Source organism: Anguilla anguilla, chromosome 17, assembly GCF_013347855.1.
Source record: "Anguilla anguilla isolate fAngAng1 chromosome 17, fAngAng1.pri, whole genome shotgun sequence".
In the NCBI taxonomy this organism is placed as follows: domain Eukaryota; kingdom Metazoa; phylum Chordata; class Actinopteri; order Anguilliformes; family Anguillidae; genus Anguilla; species Anguilla anguilla.
The window spans coordinates 16694096-16711595 of NC_049217.1; the positions used below are offsets into that span (position 1 = coordinate 16694096).

The following is a 17500-nucleotide window of genomic DNA, read 5'->3' on the forward strand; positions in this document are numbered from 1 at the left end:
CACACACACACACACTCACACGCACACACACACACACAGTCACACACGCACACGCACACAGGATTCTCAGCACACATCCATATAAAGCATGCTAATATACACTGTAAGCCTGGGTCTTGTCTATAATTAAACAATTAAAGTGCCAATAACTCATTATTTTATGTTTAAGAGGAAATTGCTCTCATTACTAAATCAAATTAAGTGGTCTGCAATCAATCAGGTAAAATAATTAGTGTAATAATTATGTTAGGAAGAGATTACTCAATATAATAAGTTCCTGCAGGGCTAGAAACCTACATTTCAAACCGGCTTCTGATTGGTGCGTGAGGAGTTACCGCTAACTGAACGCTATGGAAATTAAATTAGTTGAGCTTGTAATGACAGGAATATTACTGTACTATGAGCAGGACTTCATACACTGTATACAGCATGCTCTTGTAGATTTACAACAATTGTGTGAATTCTTTATGGCTGATGAAATATTACAGCAATCATCATTTACTGTAATTCAAAATACTTTAATCTTGAAAATGGACCAATCAGCTTTATATCTGCACATTCGAGTTTGTATATTTGCACACTGTGGGCTGATGTTTGAGGTTTTCTCTATCGAACATCAGCTGAGCTACTTATTCTTCATTACATACTCTTCCTTTTCCATCACTTCTAATGTCCCTGCTAAAGTTCCTAGTGGCCACATTAATGCCCTGTCTCATTAATATCTGTGCTAATGTGCCGATTAATGTCCTCACTGGCATCCCTGCTAATATCCCTGCTAATGACCTCACTAGCATCCCTGCTAATGTCCCTGTTAGCCTCCTCACTAGCATCCTGGCTAATGTCCCTGTTAGCCTCCTCACTAGCATCCCTGTTAATGTCCCTGTTAGCAACCTCACTAGCATCCCTGCTAATGTCCCTGTTAGCAACCTCACTAGCATCCCTGCTAATGTCCCTGTTAGCATCCTCACTAGCATCGCTGCTAATGTCCCTGTTAGCAAACTCACTAGCATCCCTGCTAATGTCCCTGTTAGCCTCCTCACTAGCATCCCTGCTAATGTCCCTGTTGGCCTCCTGACTAGCATCCCTGCTAAGGTTCCTCTTAGCATCCTCAAAAGTATCCCTGCTAATGTCCCTGTTAGGCTCCTCACTAGCATCCCTGCTAATGTCCCTGTTAGCAGACTCACTAGCATCCCTGCTAATGTCCCTGTTAGCAAACTCACTAGCATCCCTGCTAATGTCCCTGTTAGCCTCCTCACTAGCATCCCTGCTAATGTCCCTGTTGGCCTCCTGACTAGCACCCCTCCTAAGGTTCCTCTTAGCATCCTCAAAAGTATCCCTGCTAATGTCCCTGTTAGGCTCCTCACTAGCATCCCTGCTAATGTCCCTGTTAGCAGACTCACTAGCATCCCTGCTAATGTCCCTGTTAGGCTCCTCACTAGCATCCCTGCTAATGTCCCTGTTAGTAGACTCACTAGCATCCCTGCTAATGTCCCTGTTAGCCTCCTCACTAGCATCACTTCTAGGGTTCCTCCTAGCCTCCTCACTAGCATCCCTTCTAAGGTTCCTCCTAGCCTCCTCACTAGCATCGCAGCTAATGTCCCTGTTAGCAAACTCACTAGCATCCCTGCTAATGTCCCTGTTAGCCTCCTCACTAGCATCCCTGCTAATGTCCCTGCTAGTGACCTCACTAGCATCCCTGCTAATGTCCCTGCTACTGACTGTTAGCAGTGCGTCAGATGGCGGCTCCTCTCACCGTGGCAGGCGCAGTGCTGGTGTGCCTCCTTGATCTGGCCCAGAAGCTGGTCCAGCACCTCCTTCTGGCCCCTCAGCCGCGGCAAGCGCCTCTCGATGTCCCGCCAGCCTGCGGACGCACAAGAGCGGAGTGACCCCTGCTCCTCCGCCACGAAGCAAGCGTCGCACGGGGCGACGCGCGGTGCAGACACAGGCTGTCGCGAGCAGTCTGTTACATAAGCCCGGCTGGGCAGGGCTGCCCCTTTAAACAGGAGCAGTTATAAAACGAAATGTAATTGTTCTGCTCTGGAACACCGTGGACATAAACAAGGACACAGATTGACAGCCGAGCCCACACACCGGGAAGATGAACTCCCACAGCGAAAGGGGAGAGCGGACGTTGATGCAGAGATAATTCCACGTTGATAAGACGCAGGGCCTGCTTGTTTTCCCAGGCTGACACAGGGAGAGTTTACACACACCGCTTCTTCTAGTCCTGACAGCACAACCAGGCTTTTTAAAGCCTGTACTCTGCTTATAAGGACATTACTGTCTTACTGCTGTTCACAGACATATGGGTATTTCAAGCACTGCAGAAACACACACACACACACACACGCACACAGACACACACTCACGCACGCACACACACATATATTCACACACGCACGCAGAGATGCACACGCACACACATGCGCGCACACACACACATACACTCACACATACACACACACACACACACACACACAGACATTCAGTCACACACACACACACCATTGAAGACTGCTATCCACCATGGCCCAATCCTGGCTTCCTTCCTTCATCATTGGAGCGGCAGACTCAGGGTCAGTGACATATGTCATTATAATGATGTCCTGTGCATGTCAGGCGCCCACACGCTCCACCGAGCCCCTGGGGTAATTACACACTCTCACTCCCTCTCCTGGAACGAGCTCGTTTAAGCTAATGGGCCGAGTCGATAGGCTAAACGCCGGGACAAATGCTAATTAACTTACTTGAAAGGCAAATTCAATAACGACATCGCCGTGGCAATTTGCTGCACGGCGGCTTGCTATACTCTACCGGCTTAGCCCCATCTTTAAAAAAATCAATGAGATATCGTTAAACTAACGGGAGTTCGGACTGAGTGTCCCCAATTGGCTGTTGCTACGTAGGGTAGGTTACCGCATAGATCACGCCGCACACAAGAATATGAGAACTAACACGCGTTACTCCACCAGACACGCTCATCAAATCTCAGATCGCTGATTATGTTCTTCTCTCCATTTCCAATGCCTGCTAGTTATTCTACCGCTAATCCACTTACTGTGATTATCTCGGTTCCCTTTCAAGCTTCGTTTAAAATAATGAGGGACAGTTTTTTTTCTCTGGTTGTGTATAAATCACTGGTTGTGTATAAATGCAGTGAATATGGCTGTCTTTCTCTGGGCTCTCAACTTGTTTTGTGCAATTGTGCGCACACACACACACACGCACGCACGCACATGCGCACACATACACACTGACGGGCGCACAAACACACATACACACACACGCATACACATGCACAAACAAATAAACACACACACACCATGAGTTTTTATGTTTAGAGTTTATTTGTTTTTTATGTTTATATTTGATTCATTTTCCAAATTATATTTGAACACATCCAAAGCAAACTCCCTTGCTTTGGGAATGGGTTTGGTGTGGTGGTATACTTTACAAATGAGCACAGGCGTAGAACTTTCATGCAATAATGAGAAATTCCTGATTCCCCCCCCCCCCCCCCCCAAAAGAAATCAATGAATCCCTGAGCCAAATTTTCTTTTTGGGGACTATGGCCGGCCATGCCCCGCCCACTTCCTTTAAGAAATGGTCCGGGTGAGCTGGGAAACCAGCAGCCCACAGCGCAACACTTTATTCATTCGATTTTGAAATGAAAACAAAAACATTTGCCGATGTACTCCTTCATACCACAGTCGTGTCCACGAGGAGCCAGCCGTTTGAAAAAGCAGAGCTCATTACACACATGTAAGCCCTATCCAGGCAACAGCAGGTCAGCTAGCGCTACTCTCTCGTGAACGGCATATATTAGCCTTGCACACAAACTGTTCCGTGAGGCACTGTAAAACCATATTAGTCGGCCAAGTTGTTGTTAATATTGCATAGAGCAAAATGTCCGGTTCTCTTTCAGGTGCTAGTTTCTGGGATGCTTAGGATGCCGGTGCTGATCTGCTTCTCACAGCTCACAAACGCTGCAGGAACGTGCTCCCACCCTTGCGTATGATAGAGCTGGAGAAGAGCAGAGGGATCTAAAGGGAAGTCCCTCTCTAATAAAGACTGTTTCTGTGGGTCCAGGAGACTGAGAACCTTACATAAAACATTCATTCATATCCGAGGGAAGGCCAGGGAGAGAGGCCAAAAAGTAATCAATATTACTCAAAGCTCAACTGTAATAAAACGTTTGTACAAATACGTGCAATGTGCCATAAATGCAAGACCGAGAAAGACACACATTCATGCCATGAATTTTTAGGGTTAGCATTTGATTAATTTTCCAGATCCTATGAGTCGGACTGAAAAAAAAACTCAATGCTCACTGTGTGTTTCCACGTGACAGTTTGAAGGTAAAAGATACGCAAATGGACTGCTACTTAGTTATATTATTTTTGTGAGAGTGAAGTGCTCTGAGAAGCATTTTCAAAGCTCTATTCCACGGTACATTGACTGCTCAGGTCCACTGTGAATGGTTATCTGGTCGTTTCTTGCACAATATATCATCTTAAGACCGGATTTAATAAAACAATACCAAAAAAAGACGAAAAAACTGAGCTGGGTTCATCATCGCCTGTCCCTAACTTTGATTTGCGAGCGAATGAGTGAGTTTGCTTTCTTGCTTTCTTGGATAAACTCGCCAACGCTGACACGTGCAATTATGCAACCGAAGATCCGAAGATACGGACAAATCTGGCTGGAATCCAGGTCAGTAAACCTCAGCGAAGCAAACCGGCGTTTTTTTTGGAAATCTGCCACGTAACGGCCCTACGCCAGCCGTCGGTGAGGAGATGAAGCGAGCGTCCGGCTCTCCCGCGCTCCTCGCTTCGTTCGCACTCTACCGGAAGCCCGAGCGGAGGAAGAGGAAGAGGAAGAGGACGGCGGAAAGGAAGACGAAGAGGAGAAGGGCGGCAGACTTACAGGAGGGGGCGGCGCAGGCGGGAACGGTCGGCTGGGCGGGGCCCCAGCCCTTCATGTTGTAGGCGGAGACCTGCACGTAATAATGAAGGCCCTGGAAGCAGCACACGACAGGGCGTCAGGGAGGGGTCAGCGAGGGGTCAGCGAGGGGTCAGCAGCAATGCATTCACACACATGGGCAAGGGCATCCTGTATCTGTGAGATATTTAACCACGTCTAACAGGACTTTTCTCACACACATGGGGCCTAACAGGACTTTTCTCACACATGTGGGGCCTAACAGGACTTTTCTCACACACATGTGGTTTAACAGCACTTTTCTCACACACATGGGGTCTAACAGGACTTTTTTCACACACGTGAGGTCTAACAGGACATGTCTAACAAGATCTGTCTCAGATGAATATGGCTGTTCAATAGCAGTTGAACGCACTGTGAATGCATGATCTCAAACCAGTGTGACAAATATGCAATAACAGAGGAAATCAGGGAGGGGCAAATCCGTTTTCACGGCTCTGTATCCGTCTGGATTGGTGGTTATCCTCCTGATTTTGGTACATCTGCACTGCAGCACCCAGCACCATTAATCCACTGATCGTCTGTCTCTGTGAAACGTTCTTCTCATGCGGCTACATGCACACGCGGCAGCGCGGCTCCCTGAAGCCTCTCAGGGCTCAGTGTTTCCTGTGAGACTGGGGGGAGGGGCTTGGCGTGGGCGTCCGCACTAAACAACCAACATGAATGGGCTCTGGGGTGGTCTTCTGGAAAAAGTGTGTGTGTGTGTGTGTGTGTGTGTGTGTGTGTAAGCGTGAGTGTACAGTGTGTGTGTGTGTGTGTGTGTGTACGTAAGAGTGTACTCACTGGGTGTGTACAGTGAGTGTGTGTGTGTATGTGCAAGCGTGAGTGTGCAGTGTGTGTGTGTGTGTGTACATAAGAGTGTACTCACTGGGTGTGTACAGTGAGTGTGTGTGTGTGTGTGTGTGTAAGCGTGAGTGTACAGTGTGTGTGTGTGTGTGTGTGTGTAAGTGTGTGTGTGTGTAAGCGTGAGTGTACTGTGTGTGTGTGTGTGTGTACATAAGAGTGTACTCACTGGGTGTGTACAGTGAGTGTGTGTGTGTGTGTGTGTGTAAGCGTGAGTGTACAGTGTGTGTGTGTGTGTAAGTGTGTGTGTGTGTAAGCGTGAGTGTACTGTGTGTGTGTGTGTGTGTAAGTGTGTAAGCGTGAGTGTACAGTGTGTGTGTGTGTGTGTGTGTAAGTGTGTACTCACCGGTGTGAGTCCTGTGATGGTGCACTGCTGGGCGCTGGAGTCCTCCAGCACCAGCTCTCCCAGGAGGGGGCTCAGAGATGGGGCCAAGCTCCAGCCCACTGCGAGACAGAGAATACAGCAGTCACTCACACACCCCCCCATTACACACACACCCCCCCATTACACACACACCCCCATCACTCACACACCCCCATTACACACACACCCCCATCACTTACACACCCCCATCACTCACACACCCCCCCATTACACACACGCCCCCCCATTACACACACACCCCCATCACTTACACACCCCCATTACAGTACACACACACACCACTTATACACCCCCATTACAGTACACACACACACCACTTATACACCCACATCACTCACACACACACACCCCCATTACACACACACACACCCATCACACACAAAAGCACTAAAAGACAAAACCTAAGTTTTGCTCTATTCCAGAGTTGAACAGAGCAAAACACGCCTGAGCAATCTCAGAAACGCGCTTCCGAAATGATAAATCTCAGTGAGAATTTTTTCTTGAATGCTTAGATATTTGGAACCAGATCACACAGATGAGACAACAGGGACTCAAGGACAACATATAGTTTTTTAATGTAAATAATTCAAGTAAATCACTACACTATTAATTTCCTCACAATGTTGGTGCGGCTCGCAGTGCTCGAACACACACACAACAGATTTAAGACCGCTGGCCCGAGGCTAGCAAAGTCAACGACCCCGAGCGCTAAGCAACACCGACAAGTGCAAAGGGCTCGCGTTCGCCGGGGACCGCCATTTCTGAACGAGTGCGAAACTGGGACTTTCTTGCCGGTGGCTCGGACGATGCCTCGTAAATATTTATCCCAACCCCGGTTAACTTCTGGCACTCAGCACGCGTCCCCCCCCCCCCCCCCCCCCCCCCCCCCCCCGCACCCCTACCCCCACCCTCGCCCCTACCCCCGCCCGCTCACCCTTGTACTTGGTCACGACGGCGGAGTTGACGCTCAGCGGCTCCTGGAAGGTGACCTTCAGGCTATAGCTGCTGCTGACGGTCAGGCGCACGTTGCTCGGGGCATCAGGGGGACCTGGGAGAAAAAAAAAAAACAGCCAAAAAAATCACATTTCCTAAATAGAAATCGCTTATTATCTTATCGATACATACGGTACGTGTTTTAAAATGGCTGACAGTCCCTGCATAGACCAGTCTGTCTCCTGCTGTCAGTCTATAAATGGGTACATGTCCTGTATGGGCTTACTGTACATAACTTTGGATAAAAGCATCTGCCAAATAAATGTAATTTAATGTAATGTCCACATACTGTGCGGCATGCTACTGAAAGAATAATAAGTGTAGCATATTAGCATATTTTATGAAGGTATTGTTAAATATGGTACGTAGGAGAACATAAGCTTTGAATGTACCTATTTAGCATATTTTCAAAAAAAGAAAAACTGTTTTACTGGAAGAAATATTTGAGCCCTGCGTGGGTTTTTTTTTGCGGGTAGCTGACTGTGGGTGACCCCGGAAGGGGGGGCGGAGCCTCACTGGCGTGCTCGAACCCGGTCTTCATGCGCTTGAAGAGCCGGTGGCGCCACTCCCAGGCCTTGAGCTGCCGCTCGCGGTGCGTGGCGTCGTGGGGCCCCCGCTGCCCCTCGCCCGCCGCCTGCGTCTGGAGCTCGGCCACGCGCTGCTCCGCCTCCCTCAGCAGGGTGTCCAGGTGCGTGGCCCGGCCCTCCAGGCTAACGACTGGGGAGGGGGGGGGGGGGGAGAGGGGAGGGGGGGGGGGGAGAGGGGAGGGGGGGGGGGGAGACCCGGGTTAGACTGCGCTCAGCACCACTTAGTACCATTTTACTGCCCGCTCTCTTCATTCAGACAGGGTAAAGCACAGAGGGGTACAGAGGGAGACGGGATCACAGCACATGGGGTTTGAGATGGAGATGAGTTCAAAGCTCAGAGGCTTACAGATGGAGATGAGTTCATAGCTTGGAGGCTAACAGATGGAGATGAGTTCATAGCTCGGAGGCTAACAGATGGAGATGAGTTCATAGTTCAGATGGTTACAGATGGAGGTGAGTTCATAGTTCAGAGGGTAACAGATGGAGATGAGTTCATAGCTCAGAGGGTAACAGATGGTGCTGAGTTCTTGACGTGAGCTGAAGTGTGGACGTGTGGTGCTGGAGTGCAGTCGGCGTTCAGCAGCGCGGTGTGACAGCGTAGGTTCAGTCACTTTCACCATCAGCGCGAAGCCGTATCGCTCAGAATGAGAAAAGGCCTTGAACTCCATGCTAAGCTGTTTTTCATTAAGTCCGCAGGTCGTAAAAACTCCTCTCAGCCCCCCTCCCCGCTCTGTTACCTTCTCCCTGCTCTGTTACCCCCCCCCTTCCTCACTCTGTTACCCCCCTCCCAGCTCTATTACCCCCTCCTAGCTGTATTACCCCCCTGTCCGCTCTATTGTTTCACAGACGGCAACTTCAAAGGACGAACGATCGAAATATCTTCAAATGGAACCCGGCTCGACGACTCCGCCCCCCTCCTCTGGAATCCTGGGAACGAGGAGGAGATTTCAGACGCAAAGGCTCGGAGAAAGCGCTCATCGAGGCGGGTGCAAAAAAAAAAAAAAAAATGGAGCGTCAGAAATAAATCCGGGTTTTTTACAACCCCGCGTGTCTTTTATGGGATCCAGACAGCGCAAAAAAAACGTCTGTCTGGCTTCCTAATGAGAAACAGGGCCCTGATGTGTGAAGCGTCTCCCCGCAGATTCCTTACCTTCACCTTTGCGTTCGTTGTCGGTGAAAGAAACCCCTCGAGGGTTTCTTTCTTAAAGACGCAAATGTGTGATATCTATCCCATAATAACCGCGAGCTCGGGCGTGTCCCGGCGACCTGCGGTCTTCGACGGGGAGACGTGGGATGGCTCAGGGCCGAAGCAGGGCCTTCCCGTGCAAAGCCTGCTTCTGTTTCTGCTTTCCCTCCATTTCTTTCCTTCGCTTCTTTGTTCTTTCTTTCTTTCTTTCTCTCTCTTATAATAGAGTAAATTTTAAAAAAAGTTTTTAATGACAAGAGGGGACAAGGTATTTGCAGCTATGGTTCCAACTTGCCAGATTTCATTAGGGCCTCTAAATCTAATTAAAAAACCGTTTTTGCTTTGTTTTGTTTTGTTTTGTTTTAACTCGATTTCAAACTTACGCAACTGTTTCGTCTGCGTTGCTGCAATCAATGTTTATCGCTTTTATTCAGTTTTTTATTTATTTATGTACTTTGTGTGCCATGTAAGCAAAGCGCTCAATAACAAAAATTTGTTAAAAGTTATTTTAAAAGTTGCTCAGGCTGCCCTATCCATTCAAATTATTTACACTAAAAGGCATACGGTATACTTTGTTAAGCCAAATTTTTCAATCAGTTACGGCTGACATTCCTGGTAAGGGTAGGTACGGGTTTTCAAGCTTTTAATTTTCAAGCTGGTAAAAATAGCTGTGGTTATGAGATAACGAATGTACTGACGAAAGTAACAGCCGTTGTCAGCTAGATAACAAATGTCAGCCCATTGTTACATCATCGCCGAGGCGGCTTCGGCGGTTGGCCCGGTTCTGGTTTCCGTGGCGACTCACAGTGAGGGCTCTCCTTGGCCCCGGCCTGCAGCAGAAGCTTGGCCATGGGCACGTTGTTGGTCATGATGGCGATGTCCAGGGGCAGCAGGCCCTCGCTGTTGGGCGTGTTGAGGTCCAGCTCCTCCAGGCTGTACTGGGAGAGCAGGAGGTGGACCAGGTCCAGCTCCTGGTGCTCCACCGCCTCAAATAGGGCCTCACTGCTCTGGAACTGTCCGAAGGGAAGGAGGGGGATCAGTCAAACAGGGGCTTCAACATCTTAGAGAGAGCAGTGACCATGACCTGTAAACATTATCCACCTGAGCTATTCCTGGCTGAGCATGTCTGAAACTCCATACTGGAAAGCAGGAAATAAATTAAACATAAAAATAAACATAAATGAATGAATGTGTCCCTCAGTTCAGTACTTCCCTAACTGCAAATTGGGGGTTGGAGGGGGTGGGGGGTTGGATCTTGAGAAGTGGGTCTCAGACTCTGTAGGTTTGGGATATCCTCCCTAAAATTCAGCTGTATGAAAGTGATGGAGGGAGGCTGTGTGAAGGTGGTGGAGTGAGGCTGTGTGGAGGTGATGGAGGGAGGCTGTGTGGAGGTGATGGAGGGAGGCTATGTGGAGGTGATGGAGGGAGGCTGTGTAGAGGTGGTGGAGTGAGGCTGTGTGGAGGTGATGGAGGGAGGCTGTGTGGAGGAGGTGGTGGAGGTAGACTGTGTGGTGGAGGAGATGGTGGAGGTAGACTGTGTGGTGGAGGAGATGGTGGAGGTAGACTGTGTAGAAGAGGAGGTGTTAGAGGTAGACTGTGTGAAGGAGGAGGTAGTGGAGGTAGACTGTGTGGAGGTGGTGGAGGCAGACTGTGTTGAAGAGCAGGTGGTGGAGGTAGACTGTGTGAAGGAGGAGGTGGTTGAGGGAGGCTGAGTGGAGAAGGAGGTGGTTGAGGGAGGCTGAGTGGAGAAGGAGGTGATGGAGGGAGGCTGTGTGGAGGTGGTTGAGGGAGGCTGAGTGGAGAAGGAGGTGATGGAGGGAGGCTGAGTGGAGAAGGAGGTGATGGAGGGAGGCTGAGTGGAGAAGGAGGTGATGGAGGGAGGCTGAGTGGAGAAGGAGGTGATGGAGGGAGGCGCGGGCGGGAGCGGGGAGCGGGCTGTTCCTCACCACGGCGGCCTTGTCCCCGCGCCCGGACAGCACGCGCTCCTCCAGCCCCAGCTGCCCCGCGCGGAACTTTCCGGACAGGTTGCGGTAGAGCCGCCGCGCGGCGCTGGGCGAGGAGAGGCAGGCGGGCTTCCTGGTCAGCGCCGGCTCGCGCATCGGCTGGGTCATTTTGGGATAGTCGGCCCTGGAAGGAAGAGAGAGAGAGAGAGAGAGAGAGAGAGAGAGAGAGAGAGAGAGGATGCCTCAGGAGGACGCCGGGGGGAGAAAACAGGGCTGTTACCGTGGCAACGGAACTCTGCTGAATCGCCTTCCTTCCTTCAATCACCATTCGAGGGAAAAGATGGCTCAGGGACTGGTTCAGGGATAATATCAGATAAGCACCAAATGGGAGCTGGGCTGATGGAGCCTGCTGGGGGAGGGGGAAAGGGGGGGGGGGGTGGGGGGTGACACTGCGGGTGAACCCTTCTGCAAGGTTTACCTTCACTTAAAAAAACTCCTCCAAAACCACTTCACTTTTTCATTAAAAAAATAGGCATCGAAATAATCGAATAATCCATTATTATATAGTTGAGGTCCAGTACACCACTACTCCCCTGCTCAGGTGAAATTCCCTCACTCAGAGTCCTTGGTGCATTTAGTTCCCTCCCTTGAAATAAACCTACAGGTCTGGGTTTAAACCACACAGTCACAGGTCTGGGTTAAATGCACAGTCACAGGTCTGGGTTAAATGCACAGTCACAGGTCTGGGTTTAAATGCACAGTCACAGGTCTGGGTTTAAATGCACAGTCACAGGTCTGGGTTAAATGCACAGTCACAGGTCTGAGTTTAAACACACAGTCACAGGTCTGGGTTTAAAACGCACAGTCACAGGTCTGGGCTTAATACGCACAGTCACAGGTCTGGGTTTAAATGCACAGTCACAGGTCTGAGTTTAAACACACAGTCACAGGTCTGGATTTAAATGCACAGTCACAGGTCTGGGTTTAAACACACAGTCACAGGTCTGGGTTTAAAACGCACAGTCACAGGTCTGGGCTTAATACGCACAGTCACAGGTCTGGGTTTAAAACGCACAGTCACAGGTCTGGGTTAAATGCACAGCCACCTACTTGGATTATAGTTTTGTGGTTCTGCTGACAAAAACATGCCAAAACTTTTCTATTTAAAATTTTTCTTGATTGCTTTTCTCACAGGCTTTATTGTTTATATGCCTCCCAGGGCAAGTCAGACCACACCAGCACATTCAAGCACCTCTGGGACTAAACTAAAGTTCATTTAATTTGTTTGCAGTGGTGCTAATGTGATTGTAAAATAGGTCTGAGCCTTTAGTTACGAGCGTGGGTTACTGCAGTGTGTGTTTACCCGAGCTCGACAGGCACTAAGCGCAAGCTCCTCCCACTACGACCTGTCACGGTTGCCCTGCCAACAGGGCTGAACGGCCTGCTCTCCTGACTCGGCGTCTCCAGCACATGACTGGAAAGAACGCGGCTCGTTCCCCCGCACGCGCTCAGTCAGAGGCGCCGTGTCGCCACGGTGACATCCAACCGCCCCGTCCCAAATTCCACCCATGCCTCACAACCCCACCCCCCCGGCCCCCTGCTCTTTCCCCCAACGCCTGGGAGCAATTTTACCCTCGGTTTCCTGCATCGCCGTGCCAACCGCTGTTTGCTCTCAGCATTCGCACGGGAATTCCTGTTAATGTTGTTCTTTCTCTTTCCTGAAAATTCGCTACTTTGCGTTCGCACTTAAACACACGTTTGGTCTGAAGCAGGTCACTGTGTTTCTTGGTACATTTCTGTTGGCCAGCACGGCCACATTTCATTGGCTGCAGCCTTGCCTCTGTGTTGTATTTGGAATGTTTCTATTGGCCAGTGCGGCCAATGGCACAAGCCCATTGCCTGCAGCCTTGCCTCTGTGTTTTTTGGTATGTTTCTATTGGCCAGCATGGCCAATAGTGAAAGCTCATTGGCTGCAGCCTTGCCTCTGTATTTTCTGTTGGTATGTTTCGATTGGCCAGCGTAGCCAGTGGCACAAGCTCATTGGCTGCAGCCTTATCACCTACGGCGAGGTTCCATTCTGGCGTCGGAGCCGAAAACCCTGGCCGAGCCAAAAGCATCCCGCGTGTCACTTCCTGTAGCCGGCAACTGAACGCCACCACGGTGGGGAAGGGGGGTCTTGGGTGCAGATGGCTCCAAACTGAGAGAGCCCAAGCCTGGCCAGGCCTGCCGTGGGGAGGGGGGCTACTCAGGGCCAGAGCGACCGCGCCACTGAAGGCCGAGGCCCGTAGAAAAGCCCGGAAGGTGACTGCTGGAGAAAGTCTGCTCCGCAAGCAGAGAAAGATACACCCTTTTTGGTAGAGAAGAGCTTCCAACCGGGAAAAGTTCAGTAGGAATTATGGGAAAAACGTGCGCTGAGATGACTCATCCAATTAGGGAAGGACAACAACATGGCCGCCGAGGTTGTCCAAGTCCTGCTAGAGGGCACCCAGCAAATGAATCTGTCAGTTCACGGGACGGGACGCTTATAAATACTCACAAGTAAACTTTCTGTCTGCGCTCTGCGCACTTGCTATAGATTCATTTAATTTTAGAAGTCCCCAGGTTGACTGGGCCGAGTTATTCTGGAGCGGAGCGAGGTAGGTCAGCCGGAGGTGACCAGGCGCCGGTGTGGATGGGGGGGGGAGCACTGGCGAGATGTCAGGGAGGGGCGGAGGGGGGAGGGACTCTGGGATGGACAGAAGCGCCTGTGGGTTTATTTATTCATATCTTTCAAAAGTATTGGAGCAGGGAAAAGCTCTGCAATGTCCAAAATCTCCACTCCAACCTTCCTTCCCCCTGTATTCCGCATCAGAGAGTGAGCCACGTGTCAACCAACCCCCCCCCCCCCCCCCCCCCCCCCCCCCCCAACCTGCTGACTGGGATAACAAATCCGTGTTCAGTCGGATAACAAACAAATGCAAACTCCATAGCTGCATAGCTCTATAGCTGCATGGTTGCATGGCTGCATAGTTCCATAGCTGCATGGCTGCATAGCTGAGTAGCTGCATGGCTGCATGGCTGCATGGCTGCGATGCTGTGATGCTGCTCCAGGCCACCTGACCTGCAGCTGCGGATGCAGATGTCGTCCCCAGACAGGCGCTCCGCCCAAATCCCCGAGATATTTATCGAGCTGGAGCTACACTTCGGCTCCTCTTAACCTCCTGGGGGGTTTTTCCTGTGACCGTGTGGATTTAGGGAAAGACCACTTACAGATTCCTTCTCATTTACACTTGGGAAAATATACAAGCCCGTTGTCACATCACATTACCCTTATCTGTTCCATAGCCACTCTTATCCAAGTCACAGAGCTCATGTTTCCCTTTCACACAGCCGGATATTTGATGAAATACTGGGATTTGAACCTGCAGCCGCCGACTCCTCTAACCATTACGATACACCGCCACTGAGTAGGCGGGAGGCACAGCCAGGTTCAGCTTAGCGAGAAATGAATGCAGTTACGGCTGAAGGGCAAATACTGAACATCGCTGTCAATAAAAATAGGTGAAAGATGACTGATCCTAAATAACCCTCGGACATTTCTGGTCCAGAGGAATTTCATCCTCGAGAGCCGACGCGTGCGGTGTCTGGTCGTTTGCGTCGTAGCGCAGGGCCTCAGTTGTCCCGCCCAGTCTACCGCGAGACCGCCGATGGGACACTGGGATAAAGTGCGCCAGGACCCCAGGACCCCTCCACCATCTGATCCCAAAATTCTCAGGCACACTGAAATTAATTCTTAAATAGAAGAGAAATGCAATGGCCAATCAAAGTTAACGCATGTGTGTGTGTGTGTGTGTGAGTGTGTGTGTGTGTGCGTGTGAGAGTGTGTGTGTGAGTGTGTGTGGGTGTGTGCCTGTGAGTGTGTGAGTGTGTGTGTGTGTGTGTGTGTGTGTGTGCGTGTGAGTGTGTGTTAAAACCCCGCCCTTCCTGGGGACAGTGGAGCACGTAACACTCGGTTTGTGCTGCGTAAACAAGAAGGCCTCCTGTGACCCGGGCTAGGATAACTGTACGCCAAACCTGAGGGGGTTCCTGCAAAAGTGAAATGTTCTCTCTGGAATAACGGGACACAGAAGAATGTTCCCTCTGGAATAATGAGACATACAGAGAAATGATCCCTCTGGAATAATGGGACACACAGAGAAATGTTCTCTCTGGAATAATGGGACACACAGAGAAATGTTCTCTCTGGAATAACATCACACAGAGGAATGTTCCCTCTGGAATAACAGCACACAGAGGAATGTTCTCTCTGGAATAACGGGATACTCAGAGGAATGTTCCCTCTGGAATAACATCACACAGAGGAATGTTCCCTCTGGAATAACATCACACAGAGGAATGTTCCCTCTGGAATAACATTACACAGAGAAATGTTCCCTCTGGAATAACGGGATACTCAGAGGAATGTTCCCTTTGGAATAACAAGACACACACAGAGGAACGTTCCCTCTGGAATAACATCACACAGAGGAATGTTCCCTCTGGAATAACATTACACAGAGAAATGTTCCCTCTGGAATAACGGGACACAGAAGAATGTTCCCTCTGGAATAACGGGATACTCAGAGGAATGTTCCCTCTGGAATAACAAGACACACACAGAGGAACGTTCCCTCTGGAATAACATCACACAGAGGAATGTTCCCAGTGGAATAACAGCACACAGAGGAATGTTTCCAGTGGAATAACATCACACAGAGGAACGTTCCCTGTGGAATAACAGCACACAGAGGAATGTTCCCTCTGGAATAACGAGACATACAGAGAAATGTTCCCTCTGGAATAACAGTGCACTCAGAAGAACATTTCCAGTGGAATAACGGAGACAGAGGAATGTTCCCAGTGGAATAACAGAGACAGAGGAATGTTCTCAGTGGAATAACGGGATACTCAGAGAAATGTTCCCAGTGGAATAACGGCACACAGAGGAACGTTCCCTGTGGAATAACATCACACAGAGGAATGTTCCCAGTGGAATATCGGCACACAGAGGAATGTTCCCAGTGGAATAACGGCACTCAGAAGAACGTTCCCTGTGGAATATCGGCACACAGAGGAACGTTCCCTGTGGAATATCGGCACACAGAGGAATGTTCCCTGTGGAATAACGGCACACGGGACACCACGCGGTCTCCACATGGTGAAACATTCCGGCAGGTGCCCGGCGGCGATCCACGGAGAGGCGCCCGGACCTCGCGGCACGCGTGTCCCAGAGCGCCGTCGTCACCGCCGCATTCTTTACCGGATTCCCCCTCCCTGGCCCCCCACCGCAGGTCCAGCTAAAAGTAGCTGCCCCTCCTGCCCCCCAACCCCCACCCCCCAAAACCACAAGCCCTCTCTGTCCGCCTGGGCCCCAGGACCAGGGCAGTCTGCCGCCACGACCCCCCCGCCTTCATAAATCTGGGCTGGCTCTGAGGTTGCCGGCTGGGGGGGGGGGGGTGGAGTTATTGAGGGGGGCTCTTGTGGGGCTCTAGCGTAGGGGCAGCTTTAACACGGCAGTTCCGAACAGACGGGAAAAGTGTACCGTTGGGGGGGGGGCTTTGCGCTGCCGTGGAGATGAGAACACAGGTTTTATCCCAGAATGACGGACAGGATCAGGCGGCCCTGGTGACTGCCTGTCTGCACATCGCCAAACACGCCAAACCCCCCCCCCCCCCCCCCGCCAGCGAGCGCCCGGAGACCCTCCCACAGGCCACAGCGAGACCAAACACATCCTGGGGGTCTCATCCTGTCCGCTGTGTGCAGCCATTACATTTACATTACATTATAGGCATTTGGCAGACGCTCTTATCCAGAGCGACGTACAACAAAGTGTATAACCATAACCAGGAACAAGTATGACGAAACCCCTAGAGAGAAGTACCGGTCCAAGTGCAGGGAACAACCGCATAGTTCAGCTTGGACCCTGATGGTTAAACTGATTAACACTAACAACGAGAACGGCAACAACGCAGTGTGCAGAGTGCAGTGCCCCCCCCCTCCCTCCACGGGTTTTAATCTGCGAAGCACCGCACACGTTTCACTGAACTACCGCGAAATCTTAATTACAGCTTTTCAGATCTCGTATCTCAACCACAGCAGCTCACTACGAACGAGCGCTCCTCCACTACGTCGTCTTTCCAGGCTGCTCATTCACCACCTCAGGTTCTTTCCTTCTATTTATGTCTCTGTCTCTTTCTCTGTTTCCCATCATCTCCTTCTTTCCCTCGGTCTCTTGTACAAAGAACCATGAAAGTTTGAAGTTCACGAGTCCTATCTGCTACAGCCTGAGGTCCACAGACATCTTTTTTTGGGGGGGTTTTTTCCTTTGTTTTGATAGGACAGTGTAGAGAGACAGGAAGAATTGGGAGGAGAGGGAGGGTGAGACTATTCGGACCGCCGATGTCGTGGCTCGCATTGAGCATGTGGTCAGCGCTCTACCGCCTGCGCCACCAGAGGCCCCGTCCACAGACATCTTGCCGAAGGTCTGGAGACACAATGGGGGGGGGGGGGGCATGTGCTTCAGGAAGCAGTCAGGTGACCTCTC

At 50.6% G+C, this 17500-nt stretch overlaps 1 protein-coding gene across 1 annotated transcript in view; it reads right to left on the bottom strand.

The window, feature by feature from the left end:
* The window catches only part of LOC118217113 (ankyrin repeat and fibronectin type-III domain-containing protein 1-like), a 140074-nt gene that overhangs the window by 14265 nt on the left and 108309 nt on the right, over window positions 1–17500 (bottom strand). Inside the window, exons 6-12 of the mRNA XM_035398922.1 lie at window positions 10942–11122; window positions 9801–10008; window positions 7739–7939; window positions 7164–7277; window positions 6191–6288; window positions 4927–5017; window positions 1754–1861 (exon numbers count right to left, since the gene is read on the bottom strand). Coding sequence (XP_035254813.1) covers window positions 1754–1861; window positions 4927–5017; window positions 6191–6288; window positions 7164–7277; window positions 7739–7939; window positions 9801–10008; window positions 10942–11122 — 1001 coding nt within the window. The remainder of the gene's footprint in view (window positions 1–1753; window positions 1862–4926; window positions 5018–6190; window positions 6289–7163; window positions 7278–7738; window positions 7940–9800; window positions 10009–10941; window positions 11123–17500) is intronic.